At 40.9% G+C, this 27,206-nt stretch overlaps 1 protein-coding gene across 1 annotated transcript in view; it reads left to right on the forward strand.

Moving 5' to 3' along the window:
• Positions 1–27,206, forward strand: part of LOC112058507 (histone acetyltransferase KAT7) — a 48,836-nt gene that overhangs the window by 9,079 nt on the left and 12,551 nt on the right. Inside the window, exons 8-11 of the mRNA XM_024099390.2 lie at positions 205–398; positions 1,545–1,741; positions 2,663–2,840; positions 10,022–10,216. Of these exons, the coding sequence (XP_023955158.2) occupies positions 205–398; positions 1,545–1,741; positions 2,663–2,840; positions 10,022–10,216 (764 nt within the window). The remainder of the gene's footprint in view (positions 1–204; positions 399–1,544; positions 1,742–2,662; positions 2,841–10,021; positions 10,217–27,206) is intronic.

The raw sequence follows: 27,206 nt of genomic DNA on the forward strand, positions 1-27,206 counted from the left end.
ATCGTACCGGAACGCTAAATCGCTTGGCGGTACGTCTTTGTCGGTAGGGTGGTAACTAGCCACGGCCGGAGCCTCCCACCAGACCTTAATTTAGAAAATCTCAATCTGCCCAGCCGGGGATCGAACCCAGGACCTCCGTTTTGTAAATCCACCGCGCATACCACTGCGCCACGGAGGCCGTCAGAATATAATTATCGATTGCAGGTGGCAAGGCCGCCCGCCACTTCACATGGGACGCGTGCCCGGCGTACCACAACGTGACGGCGGCGTGGTGCGTGGCCGCGGCCGAGGAGCGCGCCGCCGCCGCCGCCACGCGCCGCCGCGCGCTCGCCGCCATGCAGCAGCGGCCGCGCGCCATGCCCACCATCGAGCAGCGCGCCTACCAGCTCAAAGTGAAGGTGAGTGGCGCGCGTACCGCCCGGTGTACGCCACTTGACGGCGGCGTGGTGCGTGTGCCGTCCGGTGTACACCACGTGACGGCGTGGTGCGTGTGCCGTCCGGTGTACACCACGTGACGGCGGCGTGCGTTGTGACGTGGTCCTTTTTAGATCGAACGCATCTGTTAGAGCCGTTTCTGCCTAAGCACCACTCGGCACCAGATCCTGAAGGTATGTCGGTCTTGGATATGGGCTTACTAACTGAAAAATAGAAAGAAAGAAAAATATTTTTATTTGGTCAGTAAACTTAAAACTAAGCTTTTATATTTTACGACGAACGAAAGTGAAAGTAAAAGCGCACTGACCAAATAAAGGTCTCCCACTCAGCTTAAAGCTGCAGCTAGCTGCAGCGCTGGTTTTCAGTGGAAGCCTTTAAAAGGGTGACATCACGGGCGCAAACAACAGTTATCAAAAATAATAAAATAAATAAAAGCAAAAAAAAAATGACATAAAACAATATAACTACAAAAATATAAAATATAACTAAATAAACAATGCCTAAAAATAATTAGGCATTGAACAATCTGCCTACTTAGCTCTATTAAATGTTGGAACTTTATGATCAAAAATTCTGTTTCTGCTGAGATATTAATTATTTCTTTTAATTTATGTTTAAAAGCATAAGTAGATTTATTATTTAGATTTATTATTAAATAATATAGAAACTTATGATATCGTTAATAATATAACATTTACAACTTAAGTACGTAATTTTTTGAGTAATGGGTACTATTCTTATCCTATTTGGAACCGGTGTTGCTGAGGGGAAAATGAGCCGGAGAAATAATTAACTGTGATAGAGCACCTTCCTTGATGCAGGGTTTTGCAATCGAAGTATCTTTGTCAGCTCAACTCCACCCCCAAGAAAGAGTGTTCTGTACTTCTGCGGGGCTCGGCACTAAATTATTACGGCGCTGTCGAGTGAGTTAGTCTGCGTCGCTAGCTGGCCTCCTAAATGCTGTAGGTGTGGTGGAGTCTGCATTAAGCTGGTGGTTTCCGTACACTCCGTCACAGCGTGGCAACCGCCCGAATAGACCCATTATAATCCTAATTATTACAAGTGAAGACGCGACCAAAAGCCAGTTTTCAATAATAGCTCTATTTCAGGATATGCGGTCGAAATGGAAAGGAAGTCAAGAGTTACGGTCGATGCCCTCCAATGAAGACCTGGGGGAGGAGAGGGAACCGGTGCTGGAAGGCTTTGCCCCCGATTACGACCTCAGGTTGTTCCGGGACGCGCAGGCGTTGGCCGCCGTCAAGATTGAAGAGGAGCTTGGGGACATATGTACTGACAAAGGGACAAGGTATTTAGAATCAAACAAACATAAATTTATAATTATAATAATAAAACTCATTTATTCAGCTTAAGCTTAGACTGGTACAGAAATAATTGAAAACTTTAATAAAAAAAATTCAATCGACTTCCAACACAAAAATTAACCTAAACTAAAAAGCATTAAAATTTTTATTTTTTCATTTTTAGTGTTAGCATACCTACTGAGTGAGAACTTTCCATACGGGTGGAAAGTTCTCATCAATACAAATTTATCAAGTCATAACACAAGGTAGCTACTGTGAACCGTCAAGATTTCCCTTAACTGGCCTTCATCACCTGACCTCTAATACAGTCACAACCCATCTAGGTAGAAAGTTCTCATCAATACAAATTTATCAAGTCCAAACACAAGGTAGCTACTGTGAACCGTCGAGCAGTTCCCTTAACTGGCCTTCGTCTTCATCACCTGACCTCTAATACAGTCACAACCCATCTAGGTGGAATGTTCTCATCAATACAAGTCCAAATAAAATGTAACTGCTGTAAATTGTTGACGAGATCCATCGTCTGTGTTTCGAGTCCATCATTAGACTAGTTCCAGACCTTCATAAAATTGTAGTGGTTTAAAATACCTAATGAAAAACTAACAAACGCGCTAGTCTTCTCTACGATTTTCGAAACTTTCGTTCGATTTCTCAAGGATGCCATCATCAGATCCTGACATGAAAATAATTGGATATATATAATACCCTGGTATATCCTTCCAAACAAAAAAAGAATTTTCAAAATCGGTCCACAAATGACGGAAATACCGCTGACGTAGAACCTACTCCTTTTTGGAAGTCAAGTTGCACGATTGAATATTAAATCCTGAGTGTTGCAAGAGATTTAACGGCATGTTCTACAGTAGTAATATATGTTCCATAGTAACAAATAGTGTTTCCCACAGATACGTGGTGATGGGCAAATACATGATGGAGGTGTGGTACCAGTCGCCGTACCCGGGAGACGCCGCGCGAGTGCCGAGACTGTTCGTGTGCGAGTTCTGCCTGTCGCACCACAAGTGCGCCGCGGGCAACGCGCGGCACAAGGCCAAGTGCGTGTGGCGACACCCGCCGGGGGACGAGGTTAGTATACATTCAATGTATAGTGTGTCGCACAGATACGTGGTGACAAATACATGATGGAGGTGTGGTACCAGTCGCCGTACCCGGGAGACGCCGCGCGAGTGCCGAGACTGTTCGTGTGCGAGTTCTGCCTGTCGCACCACAAGTGCGCCGCGGGCAACGCGCGGCACAAGGCCAAGTGCGTGTGGCGACACCCGCCGGGGGACGAGGTTAGTATACATTCAATGTATAGTGTGTCGCACAGACACGTGGTGACAAATACATGATGGAGGTGTGGTACCAGTCGCCGTACCCGGGAGACGCCGCGCGAGTGCCGAGACTGTTCGTGTGCGAGTTCTGCCTGTCGCACCACAAGTGCGCCGCGGGCAACGCGCGGCACAAGGCCAAGTGCGTGTGGCGACACCCGCCGGGGGACGAGGTTAGTATACATTCAATGTATAGTGTGTCGCACAGATACGTGGTGACAAATACATGATGGAGGTGTGGTACCAGTCGCCGTACCCGGGAGACGCCGCGCGAGTGCCGAGACTGTTCGTGTGCGAGTTCTGCCTGTCGCACCACAAGTGCGCCGCGGGCAACGCGCGGCACAAGGCCAAGTGCGTGTGGCGACACCCGCCGGGGGACGAGGTTAGTATACATTCAATGTATAGTGTGTCGCACAGACACGTGGTGACAAATACATGATGGAGGTGTGGTACCAGTCGCCGTACCCGGGAGACGCCGCGCGAGTGCCGAGACTGTTCGTGTGCGAGTTCTGCCTGTCGCACCACAAGTGCGCCGCGGGCAACGCGCGGCACAAGGCCAAGTGCGTGTGGCGACACCCGCCGGGGGACGAGGTTAGTATACATTCAATGTATAGTGTGTCGCACAGATACGTGGTGACAAATACATGATGGAGGTGTGGTACCAGTCGCCGTACCCGGGAGACGCCGCGCGAGTGCCGAGACTGTTCGTGTGCGAGTTCTGCCTGTCGCACCACAAGTGCGCCGCGGGCAACGCGCGGCACAAGGCCAAGTGCGTGTGGCGACACCCGCCGGGGGACGAGGTTAGTATACATTCAATGTATAGTGTGTCGCACAGACACGTGGTGACAAATACATGATGGAGGTGTGGTACCAGTCGCCGTACCCGGGAGACGCCGCGCGAGTGCCGAGACTGTTCGTGTGCGAGTTCTGCCTGTCGCACCACAAGTGCGCCGCGGGCAACGCGCGGCACAAGGCCAAGTGCGTGTGGCGACACCCGCCGGGGGACGAGGTTAGTATACATTCAATGTATAGTGTGTCGCACAGACACGTGGTGACAAATACATGATGGAGGTGTGGTACCAGTCGCCGTACCCGGGAGACGCCGCGCGAGTGCCGAGACTGTTCGTGTGCGAGTTCTGCCTGTCGCACCACAAGTGCGCCGCGGGCAACGCGCGGCACAAGGCCAAGTGCGTGTGGCGACACCCGCCGGGGGACGAGGTTAGTATACATTCAATGTATAGTGTGTCGCACAGATACGTGGTGACAAATACATGATGGAGGTGTGGTACCAGTCGCCGTACCCGGGAGACGCCGCGCGAGTGCCGAGACTGTTCGTGTGCGAGTTCTGCCTGTCGCACCACAAGTGCGCCGCGGGCAACGCGCGGCACAAGGCCAAGTGCGTGTGGCGACACCCGCCGGGGGACGAGGTTAGTATACATTCAATGTATAGTGTGTCGCACAGACACGTGGTGACAAATACATGATGGAGGTGTGGTACCAGTCGCCGTACCCGGGAGACGCCGCGCGAGTGCCGAGACTGTTCATGTGCGAGTTCTGCCTGTCGCACCACAAGTGCGCCGCGGGCAACGCGCGGCACAAGGCCAAGTGCGTGTGGCGACACCCGCCGGGGGACGAGGTTAGTATACATTCAATGTATAGTGTGTCGCACAGATACGTGGTGACAAATACATGATGGAGGTGTGGTACCAGTCGTCGTACCCGGGAGACTATGGAGGCGAGGTAAATAACTATCAGGGGGTGATTAGTGATCGATACTGATGCCAAAAATGCGGTTCGTGGTGGGTTCGGTTCGAAAAAAATCCACAACTCTAAGGATTCCCAAGGAGGGTTGACGTCGGGCAGGCGGCCGGTCACAAAAATTACTAGCCAAAACATTTAAAAATATATCAATACAAGGCAATGATGAGTTGACGAGTAATAGAGACGAGTGGAAAAGATTGACATATTTTTCCGACCCCACTTAAATGGGATAAGGGTAAGGAGATGATGATGATGACTGATGCCAAAAATGCAATCAGTAAAGCTTTTGTCTTTCTGTCTGTATGTTCGTTATAGAAACAAAAACTACTCGACGGATTTTAACGAAACTTGGTACAATTATTCTTCATACTCTTGGGCAGGTTGTAGTATACTTTTCATCACGTTACGATCAATAGGAGCAGAGCAGTGAAGGGAAATGTTGGGAAAACGGGAGAAGTTACTCCATTTTTAATAATAATAATAATAATAATAAAAACTGACACCTGCCACCCGTCGGGAATGACATGTTTTTTTCCACTCAACTAAATATAATTTTAATAATTTAAAGAAATACAATAAATAATTCAAATAAAATAGAAATTATCATCAATATAACAAGTAAATAATACAATGAACCCAAATAAGATAAAACATGCGACGTGGAGGCGGCAGGACGAGCGCACAAATCAAGAACTATGAATCGTCGTCATCATCGCCGTCGTCGCCGGAGGAATTTAAAACCCCGCCAACATCTGCGGGGGATGTGACACCCACTCCGGTTCGGGGGACTCATCGGGGTGTCACCACACGGCGGCGGCAACAACAACAGCAACAATACCAGCAGCAGAGTGACGACGATATACTACCGGAGAGCTTGGGGCAAGTGGAGCTGCGGGCTCCAGTGAGTGCTCCCGCTACCGGTGGTATAGTGCGCCGCATGAGATGGTCTCGTCCACTCAATGAGAGCGTCATGCGTGCGTACTATGGAGCAACAGAGGGGGGAACTAACCTTACTGCGTAATGTTGTCTATGTTTCAGACTCTTGAGCCAACAGTGATCGTGAATGTTGTCTATGTTTCAGACTCTTGAGCCAACAGTGATCGTGACTGCGCAGCGACTATCGGATCAGGTGCGAGCAATCCAGCGACGTCATCTGCTGGATGAAGCTAACCTTGAACGACTGCGCTCTACTTCAGTACAAATCGATACCATCCGTAGCTTACCTCAGCAAACAATGCAAACCAACATCCCAGAGGTGCTACAGGATGGTATCGATATGCAAGTAAGTAGCCAGAATTATGAGCAATTGAGGAGAACTTTGGAGGATTCTATTATGACATATAGGTACATGCCTCTTAATTTAAGACCAAAATTGCCTCGTTTGCCTGTACATAGACGAAATATGGCATTAGTGGGGGTTCTAGATCAGATTTTAGGTGAATATCTCGTAACATCTGAGGACCTAAGTGATACGCATTCGATTCTATTCTGTGGAGCCGTTGCGGCGTGTCGTATTGCGGGTGTCAAATTCCCTGAACCACGCACGGCTCCGCAGAGGACGGGTCAAGCACCAGCTTGGCGGACCAGAATCGAAAGGCGTATCACACTGACTAGAACTCTCATAGCTAAGCTAATCTGCTTCAAGGAGGGCAACAATCGTCCTAGAGTTATGCGATTTGTGACTCAGGCTTTTGCTGGGACTGACACACGTCCGTTCCAGTACTTGGCTTGTATCACCGAACGCATTGACTTCTTGAAGCAGAAAGTCTATGCATGGGCACAACGCATTAGGCGTTATAAAGAGCGTATTGACCGGTATAATCAGAATAGGATCTTCCAAAGTGACCAACGGAAAGTGTACAGGAACTGGGAACGATCCAGTGTCTGTGTGACAGATGGGGAACCTCCGACTTCTGATGCTATGTCAGATTTCTGGCGTAGCATCTGGTCGGCCCCCGTAGGCCACACTGAAGGCGATTGGATGAGTACTGTCAAGGAAGAGTGTGCAATGGTGGAAAAAATGATTCCGATATCCATTACTACAGAAAATGTAAGTTGTGCAATTCGTCCGGCGTCAAACTGGAAATGCCCAGGACCGGACGGATTGCACAACTTCTGGTTAAAATGGTTTCGTAGCGCCCATTCTATCTTGGCAGTGCAATTTCAAAATGCCATTGACACTGGATCGCTACCGGCATTTTTAACAACTGGTGTCACGTTCCTGCTACACAAATCCGGAAGTACCACAGACCCCAAAAACTACCGACCGATAACATGCTTACCCACCATCTATAAGCTCCTTACATCCATTCTGTCATCAAAATTAACGATGCATATAAATGCAAATCAAATTTTGGCCCCAACACAGAATGGATGTAAGGCCCGGTCTCGTGGTACAAAGGAACTTCTCCTCATAGACACTGCTATTTGCCAACAGGTTCGGCGAAACAGAAAAAATCTCACGGCTGCTTGGATAGACTACAAGAAGGCCTATGATTCGGTGCCTCATTCATGGCTCATGGAGGTCATGCGGTTGTACAAGGTCGATACAACACTATGCTCTTTTCTTGAGTCATGTATGGGACAGTGGATGACAGTTCTTCGTCACCCAGGCGCTTCTGAGTGTTCTGAATCGAATGAACTGATAGGGATTAGGCGAGGTATTTTCCAGGGCGATAGTTTGAGCCCTTTATGGTTTTGTCTAGCCCTTAATCCTCTCAGTACTTTACTGCGGGATTCAGGGCTAGGCTTTCGCCTTCGCAGGGGTGGTGAGCTCATATCTCACTTGCTTTACATGGATGACCTCAAGCTGTATACATCAAAGCGTACAGACCTAGTGTCATTGCTGAAGATTACTCAAACCTTTAGCAATGACATAAGGATGGAATTTGGTGTAGACAAGTGTGCGGTCATCAATGTAGAGCGAGGAAGGATAGTGAGCTCCGAGAATATAGTTATTTCAGAAACTGTCATTCTCAGATCACTCCTTGAAGGCGAGACCTATAAATACCTTGGAATGACAGAAGCACTTTGTATTGAGGCAGGGAATATGAAACAGGTAGTGAAGGAACGCTTCTTTGGCCGCCTGAAAAAAGTCCTTAAAAGTCTTTTATCAGGCGGTAACAAGGTGCGTGCCTTTAATAGCTGGGTCATGCCCTTACTCATATACACTTTTGGCATTCTAAAGTGGACTCAAACCGAACTGGATTCCCTGGACTGTAAAGTCCGTAAACTGCTGACGTCATACCGGATGCATCACCCCCGTTCATCTGTAATGAGATTGTACCTCCCACGCAAGTGTGGAGGACGTGGCTTCTTAAACGCCAGGAACCTCCATAATCGTGAGGTGTGCAATCTCAGAGATCATTTTCTCAAGATGAATGTGAGTATGTATCAGGATGTCGTTGCAGTGGATAAGGGACTTACCCCGCTATCCCTAGGCAAAGAGAACTGGCGCAAGCCTATAGTAATCAGTAACTCAGATCGTGTGGCAATATGGAAGAGCAAGGAGTTGCATGGACGATTCTACAAGGCCCTTACTGGGCCGGATGTAGATCAAATAACATCTGTATCTTGGTTGCAATTCGGTGACCTCTTTGGGGAAACCGAGGGTTTTGTCTGTGCAATTATGGACGAAGTTATAAAGACGAGAAACTACCGGAAACACATTATGAAAGATGGCACTCTAGACATCTGTCGAGCGTGTCATCGTCCTGGGGAGTCCCTCAGGCATATTGTGTCCGGGTGTTCTCACCTTGCTAACGGCGAATACTTGCACAGACATAATCAAGTAGCCAAGATAATCCACCAACAACTTGCTCTTCAATATGGCCTTATCGATTTTGAGATGCCTTACTATAGGTACGACCCAGCGTCAGTTCTTGAAAATAGCAGTGCATTGCTCTACTGGGACCGAACGATTATCACTGACAGGTATATTGTAGCCAATAGACCTGATATAGTGCTAGTCGATCGGTCAGTGCGTCGTGCAATAATTGTTGATATTACTGTTCCACATGACGATAATCTGGTTAAAGCCGAAAAGGAAAAAGTATCAAAATACTTGGACCTTGCTCACGAGATTACCGCCATGTGGAATGTTGAGTCAACTATTATTGTTCCGATAGTTGTTTCAGTCAATGGTCTTATAGCGAAAAGCTTCGACCAACATCTTAAGAAGCTTTCGCTTAACTGTTGGATCAAGAGTCGGATACAAAAGGCAGTGATTCTTGAGACGGCGCGTATTGTGAGGAGGTTCCTCACTCTGGAGCCCTGACCACCGGTTGCTTGGACACTCAAATGTCCCGCAGCGGGAGGGTGAATTTTTTTTTATAAATTTTTAATAATGTTTTGTATTTTATTATACTTATATTGTTAAAAATTTAAAAAAAAAAGAAGTAATAAATAAATGAGAGAAAAATAAAAACACTTCATTACACCAAAAACAAAATAACAAAATTTTACAAAAGAAACCAAGTAAAAAATAGAAACAATGGTGTAACGGCGGACTTATCTCTAAAGTGATATCTTCCAGGCAACCGTTAATTATAAGGAGTTCACGTTTACAAAGAGTTATACGACGACTTATAGCGATACTACTGTAAGGGCTGGATTAAAGAAATCTTAGGGCGGACGAAGTCGCGGGCGTCTGCTAGTTATAGTTATTATTTGATGTGAAATGGCTAGCGACACCCTCCTTTTCAATTTGGTTTTGCTAAACAACGCACATTGAGTAGGGCTTTAGTGTATTTTAACATGAAAAAGTTTGTTTGTATGTATGTATGTATATTGTATGTATGTATGTATGTATCTATGTAGATGTAGGTGTATGTTATGTATATTTCATGTTTTGCTGTTTTTATCATAATTGTGTATAATTGTATAAAGTATATATTTTTTATAATATGGATATATTTAATTATAGTGTTTTTATTTATTTATTATATTAGTTATTATTATTTAGTGAATATTACTTATAATTTATTGTATTTTCCCATCTCACAGGATGTTTAGATTATTTATGTTTAGGTTGCCTGGAAGAGATCACTATTAGTGACAAGGTCGCCTTTTGCCTAAAAATTTATGTGTTCTATTGTTATTTTCTGTTTTGTGGAATAAAGTTGTTATATATAAATAAATAAATAAATGAAATCTTTATCATCCATAACATTGCAGGTGTACAGGAAAGACAACCTGAGCGTTTGGCAAGTTGATGGGCGCAAACACAAGCAGTACTGCCAACAACTGTGTCTGCTCGCCAAGTTCTTCCTCGACCACAAGACGTTGTACTATGACGTCGAGCCTTTCCTGTTCTACGTGATGACGTGCGCCGACAACGAGGGCTGCCACATTGTCGGCTACTTCAGCAAGGTAAGTGCATATACAACGTGATGTTTCCGTATAAACCGAAATCCCACATGATGTACCCAATGTATATTATCCATTTGTGTTGGATGTTTTCAACTTTTGGGCACAAAAATATAATAAATAGAAATGTACATGTATTATCATAAGTGCTTGCAACAAACGGGCGCTTAGCAGTGGTAGGTTGGTACCTACATGTCTCAAGTTAATAGTTTGTTACTTTGTAAATTATGTCCTAATTGTTTTTCCTGCTATTATTCTAAATGTTTATAAAGGTACACACCTTTATAAACATTTAGAATTAGCCTGTACAAACAAATGACCATAGCATGTTAGCAATAAGAAATATTTATAAGTCTATTGTTCTAACAACACTTACAATATATTATATAATAAAGAAAAAAAAAAGATGGCATTTTTGACTTTTGTCATTTCTGAAGTGAAACTCTATTTTGCATGGGGTTGCCTGGTAGAGATTACTTATAGTAATAAGGCCGCCTTAGCATGCTAAGTTTAATTTATCTTTTTAATGTTTCAATTTATAATTGTATTTTTGTGTGCAATAAAGTATTTCTTCTTCTTCTTCTTCTTTCTTCTCTATAGGCAGTTTTTTGGGAAGCATCAGATTCAGTGAGATTGTGGATTACATTTTACTAATGTTTGCTTTCACACGTAAGGGCCCCCTGTAGTCCGGGGGCCCCGTATCACTGATACGGCTGATACAGCGCAACCTGCTATTCTCCGCAATGTCGCTATGCGGCTCATTCAAGCCTAAACTAGGTCAAATTTCAATGACTTCATACTCGTTCTTACGATATACTAATATTCCACCGCGCTAGCCCAATGTGGATTGACAGAGTGCACACACGTAGAGAATTGGGAATCTCAGGTATGCACGATTTCCTTCATCATTTGAGACACGTGATATTTAATTCCCTAAAATGACTTGAGCTCAGTTGTTTGTTAGGCAGCGTAAACACCGTCACGCTGCCAGTCGCGTTAGTGATTTTGTGTAATAATGTTTTGCGTTGTAATTATTATTTTCATAAATTGTTGAGTGTGGTCATGGAGAACATGTCAGGCAGGAAAGGTGAATGTGAATGCATTCTGAAAGGATCCTTTAAACCTCAAGGTCACAACCCCTGGGACGTGCTCGATGTGTTTCCTCTACCAAAAAATAATGGTACAGCCACTGAGGATCAAGTAATCTTACATGCCTGCAGCGCTAACGGCTTGACAGCCGATAAAACTGATCGTGTATTGGTCGAGATGTGCATGAGATCATGCCGATAACGACCAACACACAATCAGTTCTATCGGACCACCCTACCGGCAAAGACGTACCGCCAAGCGATTTAGCGTTCCGGTACGATGCCGTGTAGAAACCGAAAGGGGTGTGGATTTTCGTCCTCCTCCTAACAAGTTAGACCGCTTCCATCTTAGACTGCATCATCACTTACCATCAGGTGAGATTGCAGTCAAGGGCTAACTTGTAAAGAATAAAAATAAAAAAAATATGTATCTAGTATATAAATGTATATGAATATTATAATATCAACTATCTTAGTACCCATAACACAAGCTATTCTGTATGCTTACTTTGGGGCTACATAGTGATGTGTATTGTTTAAGTATATTTATTTATAAAAAAAATATATATCTTTGCAGTGCGTATAAGGACCCAAACCACTTAGTAAGCGTCCAAGGGATATAAACTACGTAGCGTAGAATACTGCGGTGTCTGGATGTTATATTATAGTACGGTATGGGAGGATTTACGAGAAATGCCTGAAAAGTTAAAAAGAAAAGTAGAAGAAATTCCTGAGCACACGCTCCCAAATATCTTTTGTAGAATACCGATAAACAGCGACCTTTCGACGATGTTTCAAACTTGATATCTCTCAAATCGCCAATAGAGATTATGGTTGAATTTCGACCGAAACCAGTGTGCAAACGCTAGCTAATAGTAAATTTCACGTTGTTTGCGCTCATTAAACTTTTTTTTCGTTTATAAACATAATGCCGGCGTACGTACAGTCGTACTACACCATTGAGCCGCCGTCAGCTGTGAGGTCGACGACCGCGGAGGGCGCGCCTCCCTGTAAAGGGCGGCGGGGTGAAAGAGGGTAGGGGGTAGTCTACATTTTTTTTTTATCTTTTGCCGTACAGCGGATCGAGGCGTGGTAGTTTGCTTTTATGAATTTACACCTACGGGATGCGAAAAAGTTTGTAGGTACTTTGTTTTTTTTTTATATTTGGTTCCTGATTTTTAGGGTTACGTTTCTTTGTAACAAAAACGGAATAGAATCACTGTGTTGTCCGTGCGTTGACACTTGTTTTAAAAGGCGTCGAATTGAATTAAAACTTTGGCAAATAACAGGCGTCCACTGATCCGCATAGTAAAAATCGGACGCATCGCTTCATTTGGATTTTTAATTTTAGGGTAGATAAAATCCATTCGATGCGATCCGTACGATGCAGATCAGTGGACACACTTGTATGACTTTCTATACAAAGAATACTAAAATCCGTTTGATGCGATGCGTCCGATACGTACGATGTACATCTGTAGACGCCTGCCACTGATACAAGTTTAGGTTAAGCAAATATGTACAGAATCCTCGGTGGGTGAGTCCGACTCGCGCTTGTCCGGTGTTTTTTTAAATGTATGTAACAATTTTGTCATTGTATCTTCACTTGTATGATTCTGTGGATTAGGTATTTTTACTTGGCACTTCGAGACAATGATTATTGTAATTATAAAATAATGGTGATAAATTAATTCACAAACTTGAAATCTAATTTACGAGGCGCCTTAGTCTGAGAGACTTTCGTGTATGTTAACAAATCGGTTCTGGATTCGGGACATCTTCATAATCAAGTCCTGGACTGAAATGTCTTAGGCAATATAATTATAATTATTAATATAAAAAGCTTTCCGCTCAGTGGATAGGTCGGTTAATGTCGTCTTATGTACGGGATCTTAGTCCACAAGATTCCATATAATTTGACGACCTCCGTGGTCCTGGGTTCGATCCCCGATTGGGACGATTGAAGTTTTCTTAAATCCAGGTCCAGGTCTGGAGGCTTTGGCCGTGACTAGTTACCACCATACCGGCAAAGACGTACCGCCAAGCAATTTAGCGTTCCGGTACGATGCTGTGCAGAAACAGGGATGTGGATTTTCATCCTCCTCCTAACAAGTTAGATTTCATCTTAACATCGTGAGATTGTAGTCAAGAGCTAACTTGTAAAGAGTAAAAAAATATATATTGTATATAAATATCCCGTTTAAAAATATTGTAATCTACCCAAATAATAGATATCATTCTACAAATCGATCGTAGCGTAGTTTTCACCGCCAGACTCGATTAGATTAAAATTTGCTCTCCCGGTGCGTGTAATTGAAACTGCAGCACAAATCATACAGATAAAATCCCTCCCTCCCCTTTTTGGGTAATCTATATACCCTGGGAGACATTTGGGCGTATGATTTAATCTTTTACCTATCTCAAACTGGTTAACCATCTGAATTTAATGGGGGCATAAGTATAGTATTGAGTTAAGTTATTGGATAATTCATACCTAACTCAATATGTGCTAATTTAAATACCTTTTTAATTTAATCCCTATTTAATTCCACAGGGGTGATATTTTCAAAGGTTGTAAGTTAAATATGTTTTTTTATTTAACCGACCATCTTAATACAATCATTTGAAAAATGGCTGATTTATATTTTTAGACAATTTCGAACACGTTTTGTTCTTGGTGTGTGTGTGGAATTTTCATAATTCTTAATTTACATTATAGTTGTGTTTATCTCAAGATTTATCCACCAATTTTCATAAATATTTATATTTCCCGAAACATAATAACGAATTGATCGGCACCTTATTAATCTGATGAAGGTTTAGTTTTGAGGCTATCAGCGTAAACATTTCTAAAGCCATAGCTGCTCTTTGGCTTCGCCGTAGTCAGAATCAGAATCAGAATCATTTATTTACGAGAAACATTACATTTTTGTCATAAAAAGATAGTCGAATCAAATTGCACAGTAGTATATCTAGAAATGCAATACACTCAGTGGCTTGAATGTTATAGATGCATAAACGTGCTGCCTCGGGATTTATTACAGTGATTTTCCATTTTGTACAATTTATACGTATTGCGCTTACCCTACTTAAGAACCTTGTTCACGTCTTTAAATACAGTCATATATATGTACGTATTAGGGATGTAAAAGTTCGACTGCTATTAGCCTCCAGTCTAGCGTTCCAGGCGAGACGTCGGCAAATAAATATAACTGACCTACGCGGGGTGATATATGTATTGGTAGGGGAGCCCATGATGCTAAAAGTGTACTTACTTGAGCGTCGCGGGTGCTGGGGAGTATTTCACAAAACTCTGGGGTTGTATTCTTAACCGAAATAATATTATAAAGCTGAAGAGTTTGTTTGTTTGATTAAAACTTAAAATTTATATTTTCGGTGCAAATAATATTTGTTTTGTAAATAGATCTTAATTGTGTCTTTATATGCTTCCTTATAATTATGATGTTGCCAAGTTTTGTGTATTTTATTTAAAATGCAAGGATATATAAAGGCGTGTATTACATGGATAGTCGGAATTTTTTGATTACTTTGTATGAAAACATAGAGTTTTTATTTTTTAGTTAAAACAATATTAGTTATGCAGTTCGGTTCCTATACGTGGAGTCGTCAACACCTTGAATTTATGAGAAATACACCTGAGCACCCTGTATACTATTTTTCGTTTGAGGAGAGAAAACCCGGCAAAGTGCGAGTCAGACTCGCGCACGAAAGGTTCCGTACCATTATCTATAAAATAAAATTTATTTTATAGATGTTTAATTTATTTTATTCTGTTTTTAGTACCTATTTGTTGTTACGATTATGAATAGGCAATAGAAATACATCATCTGTGAAATTTATAACTATCACAGCCTACATGTCTGGTGACAAAAGGACTAACAGCGGAGTCGTTGATTTTTTTTAAATAGCATGGGTACGTTGACATTCGCATGCATGACGTTCATATTATGGACTATTATCGTGAATCGCGGCAAACTTCCAAGAGTGAAACGAACTGTCACCTGCACCATCCTACATGGAACGAACTGTAATAGGATCCCGTTTTAGCCATTGGGTGCGGAAAACTAAAAACTACAGAATTTAAAGACTATTTCTATTATTTTAAAATCTGAAGCTTTTTCCTTTTCTTGCAGAAGTTGTCAAAAAAATATTATAGTCAGGGATCCCTAGATCTGGTTAGTAACAACTTTTGTTACTCTACCCTCCTCCCAACTTGTATCAATAACGAGGTTATTAAAAGTTGTTACTGCTGTTTTTTTTACTGTTGCTTAATTAATAGTTATACAATTTAACAGCCACATTGTCCTACAAATTGGGTGGTACAATATCTCGTTCCGACGCTCTGAAATTTTCATTTCCTGGGTAACTTAGTTAGCTACCAGAATTTTCGTAAACAAATAAGTTGATCTTCTCATCGAGATGAAGCTACTTACGATAAATTAGTTTGTTAGTAATCAGTTGTAAAAAATGTTCCTCGGATCAAGACTAAGAATTTTAAGGGTAGAAATGGTTAAACGTAACAATAGGAGTCTAAAAGAAATATTCACATGATCTACATAAACTATTCAATAGGCTACTTGCCTCTTTTGTATACAGTGTTTTAACTGAATTATGGATGTATTATAAGCTATATTTTATTTTATCCCGTCAATAATAACCAGTAAAAAAATTAATATAAATGAAAAAATATCTACGTAAAACTTTTGCCGCCGAAACACAACACATTAGCAAGTGACGTCATTCATAGAGATAAAGGCGTGATTGGCGTTTGCAGTGACGTTATATTATATCACGTCACTGCAAACGCCAAAACCAAACGCCAAAACGCAACCTGTTTTATAAAAATATTACAATTACGAGATTATTTTCACAAATGAAAATGTGATTAGAGTTTCTAAGCATCTAAACTGCCTATATGCAAAAAATCTTCTTAGTTTTGTACAACAGGCGAGTAGCCTATTCATCGATTAAATTAACCAATTTATGTTGAATTTCTACAAAATATATTTGCGTTCGAAATCAATTTATCGCGGTTGGTACTGCTAAATAAGTAAGTGTAGGTAGTCTGTGAACGTGCAGCCTCCAGTCTGGCGTGCCAGACGTCGACAATAGATATAACTGACCTACGCGACCGAAAATAAACGTGATCGATAGACACGGCGCGCCGCCCGCGATTGCGTACTGGGGTGCGTTGACGATTGAATAATGCCTGCTTTGTGAGGGGTTGGACTTTTCGAGTTAGGGTAGGCGCGTGCTTTTAATGTGTTCTTTAATTTGCTTCATCATTATCAACCCATATTCGGCTCACTGCTGAGCTCGAGTTTCCTCTCAGAATGAGAAGGGTTAGGCCACCACGTTGGCCCAATGCGGATTGGCAGACTTCACACACGCAGAGAATTAAAAAAATTCTCTGCGTGTGCAGGTTTCCTCACGGTGTTTTTCGATCACCATTTGAGACACGTGATATTTAATTTCTTAAAATGCACACAATTTAAAAGTTGGAGGTGCATGCTCCGGACCGGATTCGAAACCATACCCTCCGTAATCGGACGCAGAGGTCATATCCACTGGGCTATCACGGATCTCTAATTTGCTTACCATTTGTCAAAACTCGGAAAATTCAAAATTCATTTGTTTCAAGTAGGCTCAGTTTACAAGCACTTTTGAAATGTCAGTGTCTTCAATACTATGATGAGACAATTGGTAAAAATTATGATACTTAGAATCGGTATTAATTTGATTTATCATTTTCTTTTTTCATATAATAATAACTTGAGGAGTTTTAGGTTAAAAGGTTAGCGCATTCAATGCAGAGGGACGAAAATCATATTACGAGAAGAATTTTAAATTGCAAGTGGAAGGACATAAGAGGAGAGGAAGGCCAAAAATGAGATAGTTGGAGTAAAAAAGTCTCACTTAAGTGGGATAACTTAAAGGAGATGATGATGATGAATAAGTATGTTGCTCCATAACCTCCTCTAACTCTAGTAAAGGTCCCGTTAAAATCGGTACAGCAGTTTCAAGTTTAACACTAAAAGGCCAAGGGTTTGATCCCCGCCCGTTGGTTTATTATCGTACGTATAATTAAAGTTTTTCCGACTAATTAAAAGGTAACTGGAGTATTGATCATATTTAATAGATATAGCAAATATTATCATTGAAATAAACCGGTTTGAATTCTATATTTTGGCTGGTGGGCAGCTTCGGCCATGGCTAGTTACCAGCCTACCAGCAAAGACGTACCGCCAAACGATTTAATGTTCCGGTACGATGTCGTGTAGAAACCGAAAGGGGTGTAGATTTTCATCCTCCTAACAAGTTAGCCCGTTTTCATCTTAGATTGCATCATCATTTAACATCAGTTGAGATTGTAGTCAAGGGCTAACTTATAAACTAAAAAATGTATATTTAAACGTTAAAATTAATTAAAGCAACAAATATTGCGAGTTAAACAAAAACACGTAAAAATTACGTTCATTAACGCGAAGTCACGAGTGCGCCGTAGCAGCGTAGCACTTTGACGTCGTAAACTAGACGGGGCTCGTAGACGCGCTACGATTCGTAGCATAGTAAATAGTACAAGACGTCTGTATCTCTATCTACCAGAGGCGTAGCTAATGCCGTATCTGCCGTATAAATGATACGGGGCCCTCGGACTTTAGGGGTCCCTTACGTGTGAAAGCAAATATTAATAAAATGTAATCCATAATCCCACCTAGTCTGGTGCTTTCTCAAAACAACCAGCATCTAAACTTTACCTATGTAAAATGAGTACCAAAAAATACTATACAAGATGTAATTTTTTTTTGGGTTTGAGTAAGGGAATTGGGAGCTTTTGGGAAAATTTTCAGATTTTTGAATTGGGCCCCCTAACTAATTTTGATACAGGGCCCCTCCAAGGCACGCTACGCTACTGCTATCTATGCTATTAAAACCCTCAGTAATGAATTAAAATAAAGACTTCAAAAACACAAACGTACCCACGAAACTAAAAAGCGATCAATAACATTAAGTACTTAAAATATGTATAATGTAGGTATATTAGCGAATACGCTGTATTATAGTCAAAAATTGGCAGGCATTTGTATCAGTAGAAGGAGATTTGGCAACCACGCATTCATCTAGCTCTCAGACATTTTAAAATCGATAACCAAGGTATATGATAAGTGTCCCGACAAACCTTATGTATATCTGTTGGTATATAACAAGTGTAGACGTCGAGACAGAGAGTTCGACGACCTCGCATCCGGATGCTCTGTGTTGCAACCGGATATAGTTAAATTGAGATTTTCGTGTATTAAAAGCTATATTTGAATGATATTTGTTCTTAAAAAAGCTAAGCGGCTAAGTGTGAGACACGGTCGCAGACGAGAAAAAATCATCCTCAATTTACATGTAGGGAAAGAATTCATTTCATTTCATTCATTCAATTTCAATAAATGTTTTTTTTTTACAATTTTATAGACGTGATTAACATATGTATATATATGTACATTACCCATGCTACAAATTTCAGCTTTCTTGTTTTAAAAGACCCTTAAGTTATATCGATTTAATTAAAAATGGTTTTAGTATGCAATTTTCGAGTTCCAATTAACATTCTAAATCCTACTTCCGTGAATTTTTTCACGTATCCATAAACAACCGTTTATGGATACGTGATAGAGGGGGGGGACACTTGACTCTAACAAAATTAGCACTTAAAATGTTAATATTTTACAAACGGATCCCTAAATCGAAAAGTAGTATTTCCAGGCCCACAATATTTTTTTAAGACGTCTCTAAAAATATTCCACATTTTAAGATTAAACAAAATAAAAAAAAATATGCCCACTCTACATATAAGGGGGAGGTAAGTACCCTAAAAAAAATATTTTTCAAGTTATTATCAATCATATCATACTCATGCTAAATTACAGCTTTCTAGTAGTGATAGTCTCTGGGCTAAACTGCGGACAGACGAACATAGCGAAACTATAAAGGTTCCTTGTGGACTGCGGAACCCTAAAAACCCGCAGACATAAGTAGACATGGACAAGTTTATTTTTTATATTATATCTCGCCAAAGCGCCTTTGATCCGCGCAGCCCAAGAAACAATTTAAAGTGGGAACACAATAAACCTTTGTGCGGCAAAGTGCGACGGGTCAGAGCTTGTCAAAGATTCGGGAAGCGCCCCCCCGGTCAGTGACCCCCCGCCCACCCCGCCGTCTACATTTAACGTGCAACTTGTGTAAAATAAACGTTCGATGCGTCCGTCTGTGTTTACAGCCACAACGGGAAGTTTACCTTTGATTTTTGTGAAAGGTTTTCACAATTTTTCACGTACCTTTCACAAATTTTGGCGGTAAATTCGGTTGTAGAACGATGGTTTATTTGCTGTGTAAATCATAGTAATTATCTCTTTTTACTCGTTACTCGACTACTGAAACAGAGCTGCGTTTATCGAATGTATTTTATGGTCTAGCGGACAGAATTAGGTTTTCCACAAATCCCGCAGAAACCATAGACGTTTCCCGAATAAAAAAAGGCTGTCAGTTGCTCAATAACCTCCTTTTTGTTCTAGTAAAACAGACAGACACGAAAATTCTAAAAAGTTTCTTTGTGTTTTAGTTTCGTGTAAATAACTATTATGTACCTACATAGTTATTTTGAAATTACAGACAGACACTTCAATTTTCTTTATAATAAATAAATAAATAATAAATAAATAAAATCTTTATTCACCAAAAAAATATACATAAAACCATAACATTGCCTGTGGTCTCCACACTAGATTGATCTGTATCGTGGAGACCAGGTATAAGTACTGATATCGTACACTGTTTACTTCTTTAGCACGGCTTGACGGATTTTAATATTTTAACTGTTTTTAAAATCGTCTCAGTTGTACGAGGCACGTCACCATTGGGTGTGTTTTTATTCCCACGAAAATGGGAAGTCGGTGATTTTAGGGAAACTAAAAAAATCGCTTATTAAAGTCAAGAATATTTTATGCTGACTTTACATGATCTTTGATCTCCACCATTATCACAAGTTCATAATTTGGGATTTTGAAAAATGCATGCCAATAATAAGGAAAAGCAATCTAGGCTTAGTCCAGTCAACCAAAAAAGAGGGTAAGCCTTGAATGAGGTAACTAGTTGGAAAATCGCCCCCGGCGCTTGGGCGTGACAGCATAACAAACAATTCTACAATCAGACAAACAAACGCATTTTTGACATTTAAACATATCACTTGTGTGATGTACAATTATCTACATTATATAATTTATATTATACAAAAATACTTCGTACAAATTGTATGTATACAAGATTAGTAATCGATTGCTATAATCAAAGATCCAACGGAACGGCGGCCCCGCATCGGTAATCGTAGTATTAGTTGACCCCCTACTGGGAGGACTGATGACAACAAGCGGGATGCAGTCAGCTCAAGGTCTTAGTGATTGGATATCATTACAAGAGGCCCATGTCTAGCCAGAGGTAGACAGTCCATCGATATTGTTAGACGTCCGCTAAGAATAGACTTTGCAACAGTGTCGGATTAAAGGGGTCTAAGAGCGGACGAAGTTGTTGGCGTCCGCTAGTAAATTAATATTTTAACGAAAACAAGCTACTACATTATTGTTATTATAACTGTTTGGTATGAGTGATGATCCCAATTATCTTTTTGTTTAGGAATCCTCATGGTTACCTTCCGGCTCCTTTCTCAGAGCAGCTGACCTATACATTATTTTGGTCTTTGTTATCAATCTATTAAAATAAACATCAAATCAGTTGACAAAATGTCAGTTACTGTGATATCTACTAATAAGCACCGGATGACATTTTTACATAGAATCAAAATTTCGTTAATGTCAACTAGCATAGTCAAAGATAGTGAGCCTGCAGCTCTGTGGTAAAGTGAGCGCAAGATGAGTTTGCGCGTAGCGAAAATCGGAACTAACCAAAAGTGTCGCCATCTTGTCGTCTATCTCTATCTATCTCTCGGCAGGTAAAAGAGATCACTAACGCTGGCAACATACTTGCGCCGCCAGTCGCGCGCAGACTTAACTTGCGTGCACTCTAGCAATGTAATAATATTCAATTGTCATCCATTACTCATTGTCATCGACAAGTAGGTATACCAAAGACCGATCGAACATTAGAAACTGACCCATACATACGTTTTTACGGAGCTAGTTAAACAGTGATATAGAAAAATCGGTCTTACAGGCTGGTAGGAGGCTTCGGCCGTGGCTAGTTACCACCCTAACGACAAAGACGTACCGCCAAGCGATTTAGCTTTCCGGTATGATGTCGTGTAGAAACCGAAAGGGGTGTGGGTTTTCATCCTCTTCTTAACAAGTTAGCCCGCTTCCATCTTAGATTGCATCGTCACTTACCATCAGGTGAGATTGCAGTCAAGGGCGAACTTGTAAATAATAAAAAAAAAAATAATTGAACCTTTGTTTTGGAACTTGGTTATTAAAAACTTATAAAAAGACCTTTCAGAATATTTCCCGGTATAAATCCACAAAGCTAATTTAATTACGTCCACAATTTTGTAAATGTGCACTATACTCGTATAGGTATTTCAGAGGGCGTGTTAGGTTAGGGTTGAACAACGCATCCCTCTATGTCTAGACACTTAAACACATTCATCTATTGCGAATATACCGCTTTTCGCCACGCCGGGCCGTTGACCCCGTCTGTGCACGACTGTACCGAACCGAGGAGCTGATCCAATCATACATTCATACCTGAAAGCAGTGGCGGATTTACCAGCAGGCTAAGTAGGGTGGAGCCTATGGCGGCAAATTAGGCCCAAAAATCTTGTCTTTCAAATAAAGAACGTATCTTGAAAAAAAAACAGTCTCCTCTCAGAATGAGAGGGGTTAGGCTAATAGTCAACCTCGTGGACCCAATGCAGACTGGCACACTTCACACACGTCATAGAGAACTAAAAAACTCTCAGGTATGCAGGTTTCTTCACGATGTTATTTTGTCACTGTTTTTTTCACGTAATATTTACTTTCTTAAAATGCACATAAGTGAAAAGTTGAAGGTGCATGTCCCGGACCGGATTTCAATCTACGCCCTCCGAATCGAAGACCGAGGTTATAACCACTAGGCTTTCACCGCTCTCTACACCGAACTGTACAGTAGGTACTTAAATATAAAAAAGTTACAATTTTATTGACAGACAACATGTACGAGTAATTACATTGATTACGAATTATAACTTGTCAAATTCGTTCGTAACATTCCCGATGGTCCGCGCGGGCTGGGGAGCGTGTAGCGATGAATGAAAAACCCACGACTGATGCACCTCACTTCCATCATCAACGAAGTTGCCAAGCTATAGGGTATCGAATTTCAGAGGGGCGGGAAAACTTTAAAAACTATTATTTTTTATTTTGCAAAGTAAATCCGCCACTGCCTGAAAGGTAGCTCTGGCCAGACGCGTGAATATCGACCAATGGGTGATTGATCAAGCGTAAAATCACTGGACGATTTGTTTTTATTTATGGTAAAAAGGCTTGCGCTTGACTACAATCATCTATACTAATATTATAAAGCTGAAGAGTTTGTTTGTTTGTTTGATTGATTGAACCCGCTAATCTCAGGGACTACTGGTCCTATTTGAAAAATTCTTTCAGTGTTAGATAGCCAATTTACCGAGGACGGCTATAGGCTATATTTTATCACCATATTCCTACGGGAACGGGTACCACGCGGGTAAAACCGCGCGGCATCAGCTAGTGCCAGTTTTGAAGGGATTGAGATGATGGAAAGTGTTTTTTTTTAGATACCATGGGTACGGTGAGTCGCCTGTATGATGTTCATAATTACTATTATCGTGAATCTCGGCAAACTTTCAAGAGTGAAACGAACTGTCACCCACACCATCCTACATGAAACGAACTGTAGATAATGACTATTCATTGTTGCCTTGAAGGTATTTTAATTGTAGGTGGCAGAAAACACCACATTTTAAATAACAATACGAATTTTGTCTTAGTCAAACCGTTTACTGCAATCAATCTGTAGGTGATCTCTGGATATACAAAACCTTTTTTGAAAATTTAACAGGAGTTGAAAGTATGTATGGAAAGCCCTTCATGGAAAGTTACATTTGTAAAAATTTATATGTGTACTACCAGAAGAAGACTAAAAATAATGTGATTCAAGATTTTTCAAAATTCTACGGACGTTCGCTAGTAGGTATAAGGTATATTGTATAAACGTAATCAATTGTCCAGTACCGCCTTTGTATGCGTAACGTAAAGAAACAAAATAAAAACCTTTCGTTAAAATATACTCAGAAGCTCAATTGTCCGCCCACTTTAATATGACGCGAGTATATTAAAGTGGGAGGATAATTGTACCTCTGAGTATATATTCATCATCATCATCATCATATCAGCCGATGGACGTCCACTGCAGGACATAGGCCTTTTGTAGGGACTTCCAAACATCACGATACTGAGCCACCTGCATCCAGCGAATCCCTGCGACTCGCTTGATGTCGTCAGTCCACCTGGTGGGGGGTCGGCCAACACTGCGCTTACTAGTGCGGGGTCGCCATTCCAGCACTTTGGGACCCCAACGTCCATCGGCTCTTCGAACTATGTGCCCCGCCCATTGCCACTTCAGCTTCGCAACTCGTTGAGCTATGTCGGTGACTTTGGTTCTTCTGCGGATCTCCTCATTTCTGATTCGATCACGCAGAGATACTCCTAACATAGCTCGTTCCATCGCCCGCTGTGTGACTCTGAGCCTTCTTATGAGGCCCATAGTTAGCGACCAAGTCTCGGAACCATAGGTCATCACTGGCAACACGCACTGTTCGAAGACTTTTGAGTATATATTAATACTTATATTTAATGTGATAAAAAGGGAGACATGACATTGGATACCATTTATCAGAAAACTGATGATGCTGGTAATTTAGTAATATGTTTATGCATTACTGATGTTTCTTCAGATTTTCATAACGCGCCTGTTTAACGTTTGTCTCTACCTACACCTCACTACTGCATTCTAAGCTAAAGGTCTTCCGAAAATAGAAACACTAACGTAATACTAAATGTTAAAATAAAATAAAGATAGTCAAATCAATAACTACCTCGTTGGTACAGTGGTTAGCCTATGTGGCTTAGGACCTCAAGGTTAGCCTTTGTGACTTAGGTACTGGATTCGAACCCTGGGTCTAGAAAGTACTGAGCTTTTCCTTCTTCTAAGAAATTTTCAGTAAAACTCGGCCCTGCTTTAGGAAGTTGTATTTCACCCCCGTGCCTTAGATACTGTGTCGGTCTCAGTCATTGTCATTAACATCTGATGATGATCATTAAAAAATGTTAAACATTATCACCCTTAATCCGCCAACCAGCATTGGAGATGCGTGGTGGGTCTAAGCTCCATATCCCCTGTCCTGTAATGAGAGAAGGGCCTGTAGAGGGCCGTATATTAAATGAATAACATCCTTCCTCCTCCTCATGCCATAACCTACGTTTAATGCACACAATGTGGTAAATATTCTCTCCACAAAGGCGTACCTATCGATACATGTACGGCACGCAAGGTCTAGCCGACCCCCCGGCTAAAGAATCTAACCCTGGAATTCATAGTCGTGAAGTGAACAATCCCCCACAAACCAATATTCAGTATTCACCCAGGGGCTGACTATTGAATCATCCTTCATTGCATTTCATAAACAAACTACTAGAGAGCCCCTAGGTGACTGGAGTTTCAAGCAAATGTTGTCTATGATTTTACATTAGATCTTTGAAAATTCTGTGACAGAACCACAGAGAGACGTATTTTGTTAATTCTTTGACATTTTACAAAATAATTGAGTTTCTATTTTCTAATATTTTCATTTACTTTTTGTTTTTATTTATCATAGTAAAATTTAATTCGTTCAAGAGTACAATAGATCAATTTTATCAAAAAGTTTCTTTCTCACAAGAAGGAGTTGTTAGAAAAATATTGAAGATATGTGAACGAACTTGATCATAATCAAAATTATCAGCCGATGGACGTCCACTGCTGGACATAGCCGTCTTGCATGGACTTTCAAACACAACGGTCTCGAGCCGCCAGCGTCCAGCGGCTCCCTGCAACCCGCTTGATGCCCTCGGTCCACCTAGTGGGGGTTCGACCAACACTGCGATTTCATCGGCTCTTCGAACTATGTGGCCTGCCCATTGCCACTTCAGCTTCACGACTCGCTGTGCTACCTATGTCAGTGACTTTGGTTTGTCTGCGGATCTCCTCATTTGTGATTCGATCACGCAGAGAAATCCCAAGCATACTATTTACTATATTAGTAGTTTGATATTTCATACTTTTGTAATGTGGAATCCTACTTGAAATAAAAAAAAAAATTGTAAGAGGAAATTTGTTTATTTTACTCAAAACCACCTATAATTACCTGAAATAATTACAAGTAGGTACTATTATGCTGTATTTTCTTACAATTTATAGTAAGTGCAGTAAATAAATATAAGTGTAGCTTATCCTTAGAAATAGTGGTAAAATTGCATTTCACAAAGCTTTAGATCACATAATATTATATATTTAGGAGGTAGGCTTGGCCCGGTAATGGGCTGATAATAATGAACCACACAGTACTTATTGCAATTCTAAAATCAAACCTATATCCTTTTAATACAAAGTTTAATTAATAACAACAATAAATACATAATTTATCATACATATAACTTATTGTTATTATTGTATATTTTTATAGGGCCAGACTTAAATGAAAAATGCAGAAGTAAACATTTAATAATTATCTTTATTAAAGATGTGAATCAATAAATTTCATTCAATTAAGATTTGTATACATTTTCTATTGTTATGGACTTCAGAGTGAGTGACCTTACAACATACTGCACTCACTCCTACTACCTCTATATTAAATGCTGCTGACTTTTCAAGGTATGTGGGTCTTCCAATTACTGTGATCTGAAAACTCGGATTTTCAAGGACCAAAGTATTCTCAGTATTCTTGGTAAAACAGTATTCTCAGAGCTCATCACTGCTATTCCCTGCCATGATAGCCGGTTTCTTTAAATCTGTGCATAGGGTCCTCCGGGGTTGTTTATATGTATACCTATGCGTGCCATCAATACAGCTTGACTTGTGGCATTTCTGTTATTTCATAGAATGCTTGATGGAATGCACATACAGTCTGAAAATAAACATTATGTTAGTTACATTTATGTAGGTTATAGGTATATTTCCTAAATCAAAACTAGATAGGTGTACCTAACATTTATATAGGTTAGATTACAAACAAACTAATTAAATTCTTCATCATGAGTATGTTAAGCATGAGTCTCCTCTCAGAATGAGAGGGATAAGGTCCACCACTCTAGCCCAATGTGAATTGGCAGACTTCACACATGTAGAGACAATGTTTTTCCTTCACCGTATGAGACATGTGATATACATTTAAATTCATAAAATGCACATAACTGAAATGATTTGGAGGTGCATGTTTCAGACAGCGTTTGAACCTACACCCTCCGAATAGAAGGCAGAGGTCATATCTACTGGGCTATATGGATTTTGACCTACTCCTAATTTATCTATACTAATATTATAAACAGGAAAAATTTGTTTGTTTGTTTTGAATAGGATCTGTAACTACTGAACTGATTTGAAAGATTCTATCACTGTTGGGAACCTACACCATCATAATCAAAGGCAGGGGTCATACCCACTGGGCTAATTGGTTTTATATCTACTCCTAATTTATCTTTACTAATAATAGAAACAGGAAAGATTTGTTTGTTTGTATGTTTTGAATAGGCTCTGGAACTACTGAACCAATTTAAAAAATTCTTTCACTGTTGGGAAGCTACACTATTCCCGAGCTCTATAGGCTATAT

This window comes from Bicyclus anynana, chromosome 9, assembly GCF_947172395.1.
Source record: "Bicyclus anynana chromosome 9, ilBicAnyn1.1, whole genome shotgun sequence".
NCBI lineage: Eukaryota > Metazoa > Arthropoda > Insecta > Lepidoptera > Nymphalidae > Bicyclus > Bicyclus anynana.